Source organism: Notothenia coriiceps, unplaced genomic scaffold, assembly GCF_000735185.1.
Source record: "Notothenia coriiceps isolate Sejong01 unplaced genomic scaffold, NC01 NC01_scaffold00004102, whole genome shotgun sequence".
Lineage (NCBI taxonomy): Eukaryota > Metazoa > Chordata > Actinopteri > Perciformes > Nototheniidae > Notothenia > Notothenia coriiceps.
The window spans coordinates 32,581-46,800 of record NW_011336803.1 but is presented as its reverse complement, the minus strand read 5'-3'; the positions used below and the strand labels follow the sequence as shown (position 1 = coordinate 46,800).

Here is a 14,220-nt window from a genome sequence, read left to right as displayed (position 1 = left end):
GGCGAGCTCCGCCTCTCAAAATAGGTCTCACTGCCTTGCTCACATTTGCTGATTTACACCTCTTTCTCCTCTTAAAATATCACAAAAATTGAACTACATTTCTAATTAGTACTAGTATTGATCTCAGAAACAATTTTGAAGTTAATGGCCGCCCAAAATATTTTATTAGGACCAGGCCAAACCTTCATTTGGACCGACTCGCACTTGCGCACTTTAAAAAAAGATGCTGTATATCATTGGAGGCAGGAGGGACCTCGTTCTGGTGGTCAATGCAAATGAGCTTTTCAGTTTTAGGATTTAATTGTTCGTGTTTGATACGAAAGGGACAAGTAAACAGGACGTTTAGAAATATCTTTATTTAAAATGTAATTAAAAGGTAATATAGCCTAAAATACAAATAGGACTGCAATTCTATAGGTAGGCCTACATACAGTATTTAGCACATGCAATTCAATTCAATTACTCTAATAAAAAGCATACTGGCAATAACTCAAACTAGCCCAATGTGTGTCACAACATTTGGTCCCTTTTGTACGTTTCTGTTTCTCCTCTTTAAAAACGTTGAGGTATACTGGTACCCTGGCATTTCCGTTACTTTATATTTATACAGTTCAACTCCACAGCAACTCAAAAGAAAACAGCATACTGTACTTTTTTCTATTTCCTTCTATTACTCTATTTGACTACTTAATTGTTTCTATTTGATAGCATTTACTTTGCAGATTTACATTATAATACAAAATATCATTCAAAGTAATTAGCTACATTTGCTCATCAACCATTATAGTCTATTTATATGACAAAATATAGTATATTCTCACTACATAGTAAATACTAAACACTTAGTAAATGTTGATGCTAATATTTAGAATGCAGGAAATTACATTTGAAAAGCGGTTTTTTACCATTGTATTTCTCTTTTAATTAACCACTGGTGTCCTTTCATGTGTACATGTTACACATATTAATGGATTTCAATGAACAGAGCCATTCATCTCGGTTCCAATTTCTCAGGGCAGCATAGAGCTGTCATGCTTGCTGCAGACAAGAAGTGCACATGCTTGTAATCATCCAAAGTGCTGTCAGTAAGCTTTATGTTCAGCATCATGTTCAGCACACCAGCAACTTCTCCACCATTCTCCACCCCCTAGATGTGGACTACAATACTTAAGGTTATTAACTTCTTTCACAAACCCTTCTTGTCAGAGCAGGATAAACAAATCTCGTAACCACCGCACTGCCTTGTCCCGAAGAGAGCAGCAGCAGCAGCTCTGTTTGCCTTTTGGTTGGTGACAACACAGGAACATGTGGTCTTGCAGCGGCCAATACGAAGCCCAGAGCAGGCGATCAACACTGTCAGACTACAGCAGCAGCAGCAGCAGCAGTGCTGGCACCAGAGAGGAACTCCGCCGTCCGTCCCCCTGCAGAAAGCAACCCCCTCTAAAAGAGACAGAGAGAGAGGGGGAGAGACACAGAGGATTTGTTAATAGAGCAGAGGAGGATGAGGAAGCAGTGGGAAGGGGACGTTTTAGAAGAGGCTGCACAGAGGCAAAAACAAGTCTGTGTGATCCAGGTCTCAAGATGTAGGAGCGGCATCAGAGGAGTCCAAAGTCAGTGTGTGTGTGTGTGTGTGTGTGTGTGTGTATGTGTGTGTGTGAACGCACCATAACATCATAGGACTTGTGTTTCAAGGATAGTGAAGGTGGCAACTTGAGAAGTCCTCCCCTCTACCTCCACAGAGGATGTCAAATTAGTCCTTATTCAGCAAGGAGCGAGAGCATCAACCTGAGGTGAGTGAAGTGCAAAGTCATGCTGTTTCCACCTGATGTGAACACGTTGTTCTCACTTATCTTCTTTGCCACTTGTTTTTGTCCTATATGGAGATGAGTGGTGTGTGCAGAGCTGCATGTCTCTGGTGATTCCCTTTATGTTGTGCCATTTGTTTTGATAAATAATGGCTGTTTTCTATCTTACTCCCCTGTCCCCACTGATATGCAGGGGAAACAAGTGTGGTGATGAAGTGGGGCTTGTTGTCTCTTGATGTGATTTCGTTATCCAGGATCAGATGTTGTCCACGGCTCAGCAGATGCTGCAGGATAGCCGCTCCAAGATCGAGCTGATCCGACTGCAGATTATCAAAGTCACCCAGGCTGGCAGCAGCAGTGGAATTGGCGAGGATGGTGGTGGAGACCCCACTCATGGAGGTCAGAGTCCTGGGCCATGACCCCTATTGTAGAGGATCGCTGCATGTCAGATGATTAGTTGTTTACACGATTGGTTGGAATTTTGTTTATTTCTAGAGGCATTTGTACTGGAAATGTACAGCTTCTTCTAGCATGTAAACTATCTCCAACAAGGCATGGAATCATATTTGCTGTCATACAATACATCTCTCACTACGAGCAACATAAACACATCTGTAACACCATTTTTTAAAATCACATTAATGTTCTTAATGTAGAGCAAGCTGGCTCGTTACACCAGCAATCTATAAGAAAGAAGGAATCTAAACATAATAGATAACAACATACTGGGATAATCAAACTGTAATGCCATTTTGTAATAGAGAACCATACTTTCTAAACTCAAAATCTCAAGCTCAGCCTCAGGGTCGCTGGTATTGATTAACAATTCCATACTTTTCAGCAGAAACTGTATGGTTATTATAAATGTTCCTGTGTGTCAGGAAAAATACTTTTGAAAAGAGACAATATGATGTCAGATGTGGATGTCCTTCTTCTCTGGAAGGAGGTCACGACTCTTTTTTCAAGAAAGGGGATTAAGGGTAAACAAAGTTTTAGGATTTTCTTTTTCTTTTGTAAACCGTGCCAATTTATTTCCCCTGCTGATGTCAAGCCAGATACACACCTAAAAGTAAAGCCAGTAAATTAGGCAAGACCTTCCTTTCATTAAACAGGTTTTGGTTGACATGCTGTAACAAGCTGTGACAATAGTTTTTCATTTTCAATAATGTTTTTGTGTTTCAAAAGCCCTTCCAGGGAAAGAAATACAGCTGAAAGACACTTGGTGACAGCTAAAAATGCCTGTCAGAAACTTCTGCCCTGAAATATAATACTACCCATATTAGTTGAACCGTGCTTCCTGCCACCCTTCCTTTTTGCGCGCATTATTTGTTTAATCCAGAAAGTGAAACCACTCTTGCACCTCTAATAAGAGACGGTACATTTAGCGTACTTTGGAACTGTAGATATGTGCTACAGAGTGAAAACTCTGAAACTAACACAACATTATTCATGGCTCAAAAGTAATACGAGACATGTAACTGTACCTTTTTACCTCCTCTCACGTTTCATTTCCTTCACCCCTGACCTTTTTCCTCATTGATTCTTTTGTTATGTTTTGTTCTGTATGGAATTTAAGTCCTTGTTATTACTAGCAGCTCGATTCACTGTGTATCCAAGTGTCAGCTACATTTGATAAGACAGTAGGGCACTTTACACCTTACACACTGTGCTGCTGCTTTGGAAGAGATCAGTTAAAAGTGGATTCATCCCAAAGAACATTGTTTTTCAGCAGTTGCAGTATAGAGTGGGAAAAAGAGGAAAAATATAGACAATAAGGGTAATCGATGGGTTGCAAAAAACAAAACACCACACTTCCAGAGTTGTTAACAAGTCAAGTTTTACAAATATAAAACAGTAAAGTGCAAGTAAACACTTAACATTAAGAGTCATTAAGAGAATATATAGATTTATTCACAATTTTCCACAATAAATAACTATTATTTTTCACGCCCTCAAAGAACACGCAGGACTTGAATACAACATTTTGAGAAATAAGGTACATAATTGATGCATTTCAATGTTTACCATACAGATGATACACATAATACACAGAAACCATTTTACCATGTTCACGGTTCAGGAAATGTTAATTGAAGGGGGCTTATTATGCTTTTTGGGGGGTTTGCCTTTTCCTGTAGTGTGATACATAGGTTTTTGTGCATGTAAATGGTCTGCAAATGCTGAAATCCTAAAGTCCGCTCCAGAGTTTCACTCCCATCACTATGTAGCATAGTACAAAAATGAACCTAAATTGAGCTTAATAAGGCCCATTTAAGGCCGATTCCCCACGGAAAACAAAGATTTTGTAGAGAATCTTTTAGAAAAACAATGATGAAATGTTTAACACTATACATTACAGGACTATACAGGACCGCTGACTCTGTTGATATCTTTAAAAAAGCACTCAAAACACATCTGTTTGTCAAGGCTTTCAGCCTCAATGATCTCTCTCCTCTACATGTTTTGTGACCAGCCCTTTGTTTATTTCCACAACGGCCCCTCGTCCTATTGTAAAGCGCCCTTGGGTCTCTTGAAAGGCGCTTTATAAATCCAAGTTATTACTATTATTATTATTCAGAAGTCAATATTAGCAAAGCAGCAAGATTAAAAGAAAAGTGAGGTAGTCATTTTTACCTAACTCATTTTTCCTTGTCTCCTTGTATTAACTTTGCAAAGGATAAACGGTTTTCTCCCAATGTGTCGTTTTTATATTTCCTTTTAGAGCTTTCATACGTTTCAGATAATTGTCAGCTAAATGTCAGGAACATAAAAATGTAACATACAGACCTTTGCGAGGAGACATTTCAGAGAAAAGGGCTCTGCTAAGCGTTATAAATATTGAATGCAGGAGTGAGAAGAGGCTATATGAGGATGTATCGCTCATCTGAAGTGAATTCCTGTAGAGTACTGAAATACTCTCCCTCTCGTCTTATAGGGATCTCTCCTGTCAGTGCTGTGGAGGCTCGTTTGGCAGAGTTGCAGCACTACATGCAGAGAGAGACCGATGCCTTGGTGCTGGCCAAAGATGTGGTGAAGCAGCTGGAGGGAATCTCAGCGCTGGACCAGAAGGCACTGACTGAGGTAGAACTCTCTATACAAAATGGTATCAAACAAAAATATTAAAGGATATCGTCATGACAGCACATTTCCTACTCCTTTCTTGTTGTAGAATAACCTCGAGCTATAGAGAAAGATGTCTACAACATGTGGGTTTTCTTGATAATCATTTCTGAAGTACAGCTTAGAGATCTTATTTAATATTTTGAGTTTCTTTTCTGATAACAGAATTATTGCTGTTGCGTAAAAGCTTCTGACATCACAGCCTTGCAATCAGCTTTAATCTAACTCTAAAAATGGTAGTGTGCTCATTTTTTATTATTACCCCACTTAATAAGATTTATTCTAATGAATTATTTTTGATTTTCAATATATGAGTTCTTTTTATTATTATTATTATTATTATATATTTGTTTTTATTATAATTGTAATAATAATGTATTTAATATGTTCAAAAAAGTACATGCATGGGAAAATTAAATCAAAATGTCTCTGATCATAAAAGGATATCAACTGTATGACTAGCAACACCTTAAAATACTGTAGCACAGAAACATGAAGAATACATTTCTAAATAATGTTTAATTTGACTGGTGTATAGTCTAGGCCAGGGGTTCCCAAACTTTGCCATGCCAAGGACCCCCATATAGCATTATCGTCTGGCGGGGACCCCCCTGTTGCAATCCTTTATTTAAATGATGACTACATTATGATGGAGAATATGAAAAATTAATCATACAGCTTGATACATTTTCTTAATATATATTTGTATTAATAATTAATAATCAGTTATTCTTCTAAAAAATATTTGTATTTATCTTTTGTTTGTCATTCATTACATTCATTGTGTCTTCTGTTATAAACATTCTTAAGACAATATTAAACAGTAATATCAACAGTAAATATATTTTTTAAGTGATTTCTATCTTTATAATATTATATAATTTTGAACAGTAATATGAACAATTAGCATATATTTTTAGCATTTTTGAAAGCTACTTATGTCTTAATAATATTATATATAATATTCAACAGTAATATTAACAGTAAACATATTTATATTCATATATAAGGGCGACTGTGGCTGTGAGGGAGTGTGGTCGTGAGGGAGTGTGGTCGTCTTTCAACCAGAAGGTTGTGGGTTTGATCCCAGCCCATGCAGTCAACATGTCGATGTATCCTTGGGCAAGATACTTAACCCTGAGTTGCTCCCAATGGCATGGCCAACGGTGTGTGAATGTGTGTGAATGTTAGGTCCTAGAGTAAGGTACACTGCTCTGTATGAATGGGTGTGAATGGGTGAATGACATGTAGTATGTAAAGCGCTTTGAGGGGTCTTAAAGACTGGATAAAGCGCTATATAAGTACAGTCCATTTACCATTTACCATATATAAACATCAATAGTTGCTACATCCGTGCTCTCATCCAGCTGCAGAGCAAAAATATTCACTAGCTCTCACTTGCTCCAAAAGCTGAGCAGATACTCAGTGTCACTCTCAGTAGCGGCAGCTCGATTCTGATTGGCTTGAAGGTCGGTTTTCTGATTTAAAAAAAAAATATATATATATATATGAATAAGTAAAAAATATTAAAAGATTGGCATCAAAGTACACATAGATTGATAGATATGCAGTTATTAATAACATCAAAAAAAAAAAAAAATGTAACTTTAACAAAAAAAAAGAATTCCACTTTCCCTCAAACTTTGCGGACCCCCCTGGCGCCCCCTGGCGGCCCCCCGGGGGGTCGGGGCCCCCACTTTGAAAAACACTGGTCTAGGCCATTGCAAATCATCTATCTTGCAATCTTAACATAAAATGGCTGATGACCATTTTCAAGTGCATCGTGCAGTAGGTTTGTCTAACAGGCGTAATCCTAGAGGGGATCAAGCGTCCCGTCCACAGCTAATTTGGTACTGTGGTCACATCAGCCCAATACTTCTTGTGCATGTTTATGAACTGTAATGGGTTAAAAATGTTAAACTTTTGTATTACTATTTTATACCGTCATTGGCTGCTGACTGCTCACCACCCTGAACCGTCTGGTAGAGGCTGAAAGGGTCAACAACTTATTAAGTAGCAAAAGCCTTTTTTGGTCTTCATCCTAGCTGAAAATCATCCATAAACAAGTTTGGTCTGATTTTGGACCAGGACATCTGCAGGCTAATTTCATATCCTGATATATTATCATCAACTAAGGTTAAGCTGAAATGTCTTTAACTCTTCTCTGTCAAGCAGACCGATCATAACAACACATTGTCTATCTTCCTTCAGGCTCAGACCCGGGTGCAGGAGTCCTCCCAGAAGCTGGATCTTCTGCGGCTGTCTCTGGATAAGTGCAGGAAGGAAACCAACCAGGAGCCTGCAGGGGGGGCCGTTCCTTCTGAGGGAAGTCAGTCTCCTAAAAACTCCAGACCTGGATGTCCCCTGTCCACGTCCCCGTCCATCTTCTCTTTCAGACCTGCCTTTTTGACTGGTACACATTGCAATACTGACACGGATCTGAACTGCTTAAAACGTTAATATCCGTACATTTCATTTATTTTACCAGTCCATCTCACAAGGATTTACTTTACTTATCACACCACAGCATTATACATGTTTATATACAGCTATTCTCAAACTTGTATTAAGTTATAAGGCATTATCTATTTTTGAAAAGGGTGGTTTTGGTCTTTGCTTTTGCTCTAAGCTGCTATAACGGTAACATTTCCCATTGGAATTAATAAAGGTATATCTTAAAATGACCCAATTCAAACTGGTTATGAATAGAAAAACATTTTTTATGAAAGATTCATCTTCATGCCGTTCGTATAAGTGTGGAATTAAAAAGTAGTAGTAGTATTTTCTCTTACTATAAAATGTACTTCTAAATGTAAGCATTTCTTTACTTAAATATTCAGTAGTATTATGGATGCCCAGTTTTTGAACATGGTGAGCATATGCTGACCTCTGGCAGAGGATAATCAGGATGTGTAATCTGTTTTTTTTTTGGACAGTTCACTTGTAAGCCGCACAAAAAGCCTTTTGATGATGTAACAAGGAGACAAATTCTGTAGCAAAAAATTGTAGCAGTAAATACCCAGCTATTTGCACTAAAGTTAGATTAAGTACATTTAGATGTACGAGCGCCAGAGAGCAGCACTGATTACAGGCTTCGGTCTGAGAGATTTATTCACGCTGATAAATGAAAGGTTTAATTTGAAGTGCACTAGCTCAACTGCCTTAACTGAGATTCATTACCATGCATTTGAAACACACGGGTTCATTTTTTGTGCTCAAAACCACTTTCAACATCTGGTTAGTTATTGTTACACTTGATACTATTTTAGCTTAATGGAAGCTGATCTCAAATGTTTCTTTTTTTTCAAAATATGTTGATCTTCTTTCTTTTCAGGGAAACTTGAAGTCACACTTTTTGGATGTGAGGATGTACTGACAAACCCAGAGCAGGAGAACCATCTTTCTCCCTCTGAAGACAATCCAGATGCTCACAGGACACAGGAACAACCTGGTAAGTGGACATACTGTATACAAATATGAAACTGAAAATGAGCTTAACACGTCCTCTTTAACTTGAGCTTGTCAAAGGAAGTAAACAAAGCTCTTTCCAAAGATTATTCTTAGAAATTATTATTACCCCATAAACTAAAATACAATTATGAAAGCAAATGCAAACCTTTGTTCATGATGAGTGGGAGTAAATTACAAGTGTGTGTGTGACAATTTTAGACATTTAATATAATTGTATATCAATCTTAACTTAAAGTATATATTCAAACTGTCTTCCAGTGGCTTCCAGTGGTCCTTATCAATTAATAGAATTGTTGAATGTTGTAATTCTCCTAACAAGAACATGAACTTAAAGCAAACAGATTTTAAAAAGCATTTTTCATGAAAACTGAGACATGTTTGTTAAAGTTAATCTAATCAGTGAGTTTATTGCATTATATTTTTTTCAAACAATGTTGGAAGTCATCTATAAAAGGCCATTTGCCAAATGGTATGAAATTTACTCTCTAAGATAAATGGTAAACAAGTAAAAATTGGTTATACATTGGCATCTTTGGAAGTAGGAGAATCCCTGGTGTTATTCTTTGAATCTCTACAGTGAACCCCGATAAAGCCAAAGTATACATTCTACCTGCAGGTGAAGCCATGTGTTGAGGAAAGTGGAGCTTCTAGCAGCTAAAGAGGCAGATTAGTTTCTCTGGAGAAAATTGCGACCAAAACAGAAACCAAAGAGAGTGAAATGTTGACTTACATTCATCAGGCGGACAGAAACATGACTTCTGCCTAGCTTCTGATAACTACTCTGTCTCTGGTATGGTGACATTATGACAATTTGCTGTATGTCACAGTTCTCTCTGTAACGTTGTTGGGCAGTTATTGGGCTTAAATGTGGCCAACAAAACAATAAATGCAGCTTTAAAGCTAATTCAAATGTGTTGTTCCCACTTTGAACATGCTCAGTTTTGTGAGTGGTATTTGTTTTTATAAATATATATATTCACATAGTTGATAGCTTATGGTAAATGCAGTATTTACAATCTATTTTATCTTGTTTTCACAATTGAAATAAAAAAAGAACTTTGACTTCTTACTATGATAAACAATAGGAACAAGACCTAGGTTTTAATTGTAAATATTGTAGTAACTAAACAAGTTAAGGATGATTTTAGATCGTATTTAACTCCACAGAAAGAGCTGTTCAATTGATGGTTACAACAGTCAGATTATTGCCTTAATCTGATGAGAAACACTTTTGTAGAATGTGGTGATTCTGTGGATTCAGTTCATTTTATGTGTTTCTGTCCCACAGTGGAGATCAGTGCGGTGCTCCGATTGGACAGCAGAGTGGTGGGACAGACGCGCTTGGCTGCTGTCGGCAGGCTGACCTGGGATCAGACGTTCTGCATCCAGCTGGAGCGGGTGAGTCACTGAAGTGCAGTCAACCCAGCATGTTTACACCAGTAGCATCTCAGTTCTGATGATCATATTGAGTTTATTACCCCTACTACACCTATATTAAACATGGAGAAATCTAAGTTAGGCCATTTTTCCTGAAAGCCAGCTAGTACAAAAATCGACTAACTCTGGGAAATTGTTACATTCTTTTTTACCTTGTACGCTAATTAGCCCCTATGAAATGATTGAATCCAACTCAATTCAACCAAGTCAATTAGAGTGGCACGTTTGGCCAAAACTGGAGGGAAAACTTAAACAATAGCTCCACCACAGATATCCCATAATATAAACCTTCTTTACTGTAGTCCAGCTACCCGTTTCTGTGATTAATTTTATAATTCTGATCACAAGCCCCCAGGTCCAAGCAGTACTTCCTTTGCATGTACATCCTGTTTCAACCTGAAATAAGTTGAACAACAGAAACAGGACACCACTGAGATACTCCAGGATCAAAGACAGCATGTTCTCCTTGTATGATGGATGGACTGGACTTTGTCTCTGTGACATTGGTGCAGATAGAAAGAGGATCAGCAGCTTACAGGCTGTAGTAACGCTGCATGTGCTGACACGTTGTATAATACGTCCACCACAGGACCTTACAGAGTGTACAAGGGCACCATGCAGGGAGGGAATACACAGGAAGTATACACTTGAGTAATAAAACATGTATAAAAACTGTAAGTTGAACCAAGCAATTCCTTTTTATCCTCAACATGACACCGGGAGATGAATGAGAAAAACTGTTCATTCTGGTTTTCTGGAGCACTTTCTTAATTTGTCTAGTGTCCCGTGGGTTTTGTCTTTTTAAAATAAATATATTCAATAGCATTAAGGGAGATAACAAGTGATGCAATTATAGGAACATAGATTATATTCTTTGTGTTTAATTTATGAATAGTTTGTGTAGTGTATATTAACTTTTAGCCTTTCAAAATACACATTTTAATTCATGATATTTTTGGAGTCAGTTTGACTTCATCTCATTTTCAACCATACCTTGAGGAAAAATGTTTTTGTTTAAACTTATTGAGGTAGAGTCAGACTGATTGTTTGCCTTGTAAAACTATGCATAACCAGTTAACAGCAAGCAAAAAACATTTGATATGAACTTTAATATAATTATTGGAAGTGAATTTGATTATCAAATGTTCATGTAATAAAGCTTTTGTGGAAAAGATTGACCCAATGTTCTCTACAGGGGACATTTACAAAATAATACATATATATTTGAGAAGGAAATCTTTTTAATGTTTCTTGCATCTAGATAACTTAAATACTTAAATGTGTAAACTCTTAATAACACTTATTTTCTTTATTATATTATAGGCAGGCAATTAAAACAAAAATGAAGTTATAAATCTGTGGGCTCTCGTGCTTGCTGGAAGTGGGGATCTGGATCTGGTCCGACCTCTTTGTATATTTTGTGCCTTTCCGTTGGGTTGAGAAGGAGATTGTTCTCTGGGCTGCTCTCCTTCTGAAGAAAAGGGGGAGCTGGCACTTTGTCCTGAGCAGAAGTGCTCGTACCCTTTTTTATCATTATGCAGGATGTCATGGTAATGGCTGCATTTTTTTTGACATGCCCCAACCCAGACACTGAAACCTGCAGTGTACTTACACTCCCTCTGAGACTTGAACCGATGGGATCCTGGGAATAATCATGAAAAATACTCCACAATTACCTACATACTAGCAGTATATACTTTTTGTCATTTTTAGTCTTTTTGTAGTTGTTTTGTGTAATTTAAATATAGTTTTGGTCTTTATATGACTTTGTTTTTTGTTTTACTTTGCCCCTTTTTGTAGTCAGTTTGTGTTTTTCTGGTGTGTCTTTAAATGGCATTAGGTAAATGCCACGGGGTCCTGAGCCTGACTAGGGATTGGGAATTTTTATAGAGGACCGCAATAAAAAAAGAAATATTTTAAATGTCCTCTGATACCTTCATACAGGCAAAAAACATTATACTGTATGTTAAATATAGGCTGTCCTGTCGTGATAAAGTAAAACACCACCGACTTGATATAGAGTGGTGCAGTGACGCGTCCTAAAACCCCGAAGTAAGCTGCGGATGGGTTCCTTCCATGGTTCCTTCCATGTATGTATAATAAGAACAAAAAGGGAAAGGGAGGAAAAATAACAGCGCTCTCTGCTCCCAGGGGCTCCCGCCAAGCTGACGTCATGCCCGTCCCATTACCGGTCGTGCAGACTGAAGCAGCACAGAGCCACTGTCTTCTTCTTCCTATTTGGCAAACTAGATGGTGCAGTGTCACAGTGCTGCCATCTACTGGTGGTTATTCGTTTAATAATATCACTCGTGGTAATTTCAGCAGGGCAGATGATGGAATAGTCCAAGGGCATTTGTTGGAGGAATGGAGGAGGGCTTCGAGGAAGACAGAAACTTGTGTTATTTTCCTGATGATACTGTTGATATATTTTTGAATTCTTACTTGCAAGAGAGTGTATCATCATTTTCTTAAGCTTTAATGTATTATTGTTGTAGTTTTGTCTGGAACCAGCAGGTGTCCATCTACTACCTGCAGATATTCTTTCATCAGCTCAATCATTCATTACATGCAATGACACTATTATTTTAGAATAAGATGGCTTTTGCTTTGGGAGTTATTTTTTAATTGTTTTGATATTGTGGGGATGTGTTTTTGGATCACATTTGTAAATCAATTATAATCAGTAATTGTTTGTGTTCATTAACTGTTGTGCTTGTTCTGTCTGCTCTCCTATTGTTGAAAAGTCTCGAGAGCTGGAGGTGGCTGTTTTCTGCCGGGACCGGAGGGCGATGTGTGCCGTCAAGTTGCTGCGACTGGAGGACATGATGGACAACCAGGACCACAACCAGGAGTTCCCTCTGGAGCCACAGGGCCTCCTCCATGCCAAGGTACATGCAACAACTTCCTGGTGTTAGCAGTGCTGGAATGTAACTGAAATAAAAAATTACTTAAATACATGTAAATGGACTCAAAATATATATTCTAAACATCTAAAGCAGTATAATGAGGCTTTAATGCAGCAGCTCATATTTCCTCATAACTTCCAACATAGTTTTACTTAAGTCAGGTATTGAATGCAGAATTTGTACTTATTTTCGAATTGTGGAATAAGTACCTTTACATAAAAATATTTAAATACTTGTGTCACCACTTGGTGTTTGGTAGTAAAAGTCTTATAATGTCTAAACAGGCTTTTGTACGGATCATATTTCTGAGGAGGGTATCTTTTTGATGATTAAATCAATCCTTTAAGGCAGGGGTGTCAAACTCAATTTCATCACAGGCCACATCAGCATTATGGTTGCACTCAAAGGGCCAGTTGTAACTTTAAGACTATATAAAAATACATATACAAATATTTAATATATATAAAATAATGTATTATATTACAATATTGCCTCTGCATTGGATTATTATCGGATAGGGTAATAACTTCATCATTAACTACATCTGAAAGCAGAAGTCTAGGCCAAATAATTGCAAGTCTCTTCAGTGAGAATGTTACAAAATGATTTAAAAAGAAAAACCACATTCTGGAGAAAAAGTTAAAAAAAAAAAAAAATGACATTTAAAAAAAAGTCAAATTCTGAGAAAAAAAGTCATATTTGAGATGCATTGTGGGACATGTAGTTTATGGACAACGTGCTTCTGTAAATCGGCCTGTAACCGTATAATAAACATATTATATTCTTTGCAAGCTCTTGTGGGGCCGCATGAAACGAAGCCACGGGCCGGATTTGGCCCCCGGGCTTGAGTTTGACACCCCTGATGCTGAGACTGCNCTTGGAAAATGTCGTTTAATACTTTTTAATAGCCTTAATTTTCACTAAATTGATTTATCAACCTTTAATACTTTTAAAGACCCCGCGGACACCCTGCTTAGCCTTAAGCAGGGTGTCCGCGGGGTCTTTAAAAGTATTAAAGGTTGATAAATCAATTTAGTGAAAATTAAGGCTATTAAAAAGTATTAAACGACATTTTCCAAGGTATTACATTTTGTAGCTGGTTTTCAATAAGTATATCAATTGTCCAAAGAGGTTGTATTCTACAGTGTGCCTGAATGTAATCATTGCGTAGGTGTGTAGTGTGATTCTGTATAGTTTATTTATGGCATCCCGTTGGATTTGACGTCATCTGAACAGGACATTGTGCGCTCACTGACTGATGGTCCGTTTACGCCGGTTGTTAAACAACATCGTTATGGGGAAATGCAAGTTTGCGTCAAAATGGTTGGAAGATAAGGAGGAAGGACAATCATTACTGAATATAGTAAATGTGAGGTAAAGTGTGTCGCCAATGTAACCGGTTAGAGGTTAGAGGTCTTCAAATGTATGGAAAGGGTCTTAAAAAAGGTCTTAAAAGGTATTACATTTGACTTCAGGATTCC

At 37.6% G+C, this 14,220-nt stretch overlaps 1 protein-coding gene across 1 annotated transcript; it reads left to right on the top strand.

The window, feature by feature from the left end:
* The first annotated feature begins 955 nt into the window (after positions 1–955).
* On the top strand, positions 956–12,748 carry LOC104942035 (serine/threonine-protein kinase N2-like). Its single transcript, XM_010767226.1, has 7 exons — positions 956–1,790; positions 2,060–2,204; positions 4,741–4,886; positions 7,137–7,338; positions 8,260–8,376; positions 9,685–9,794; positions 12,578–12,748. Exons 2-7 carry the CDS (start codon positions 2,066–2,068, stop codon positions 12,746–12,748), a joined length of 885 nt encoding a protein of 294 aa, XP_010765528.1. The 5' UTR covers positions 956–1,790; positions 2,060–2,065.
* Positions 12,749–14,220: the final 1,472 nt, after the last annotated feature.

Bases quoted from the DNA above. Each gene is read 5' to 3' on its own strand.
- LOC104942035 (XM_010767226.1), top strand. From the start codon at position 2,066: ATGTTGTCCACGGCTCAGCAGATGCTGCAGGATAGCCGCTCCAAGATC. The intron at 2,205-4,740 runs GTCAGAGTCCTG...CTCGTCTTATAG, and splicing joins TGGAGACCCCACTCATGGAG to GGATCTCTCCTGTCAGTGCT. The intron at 8,377-9,684 runs GTAAGTGGACAT...TCTGTCCCACAG, and splicing joins CAGGACACAGGAACAACCTG to TGGAGATCAGTGCGGTGCTC.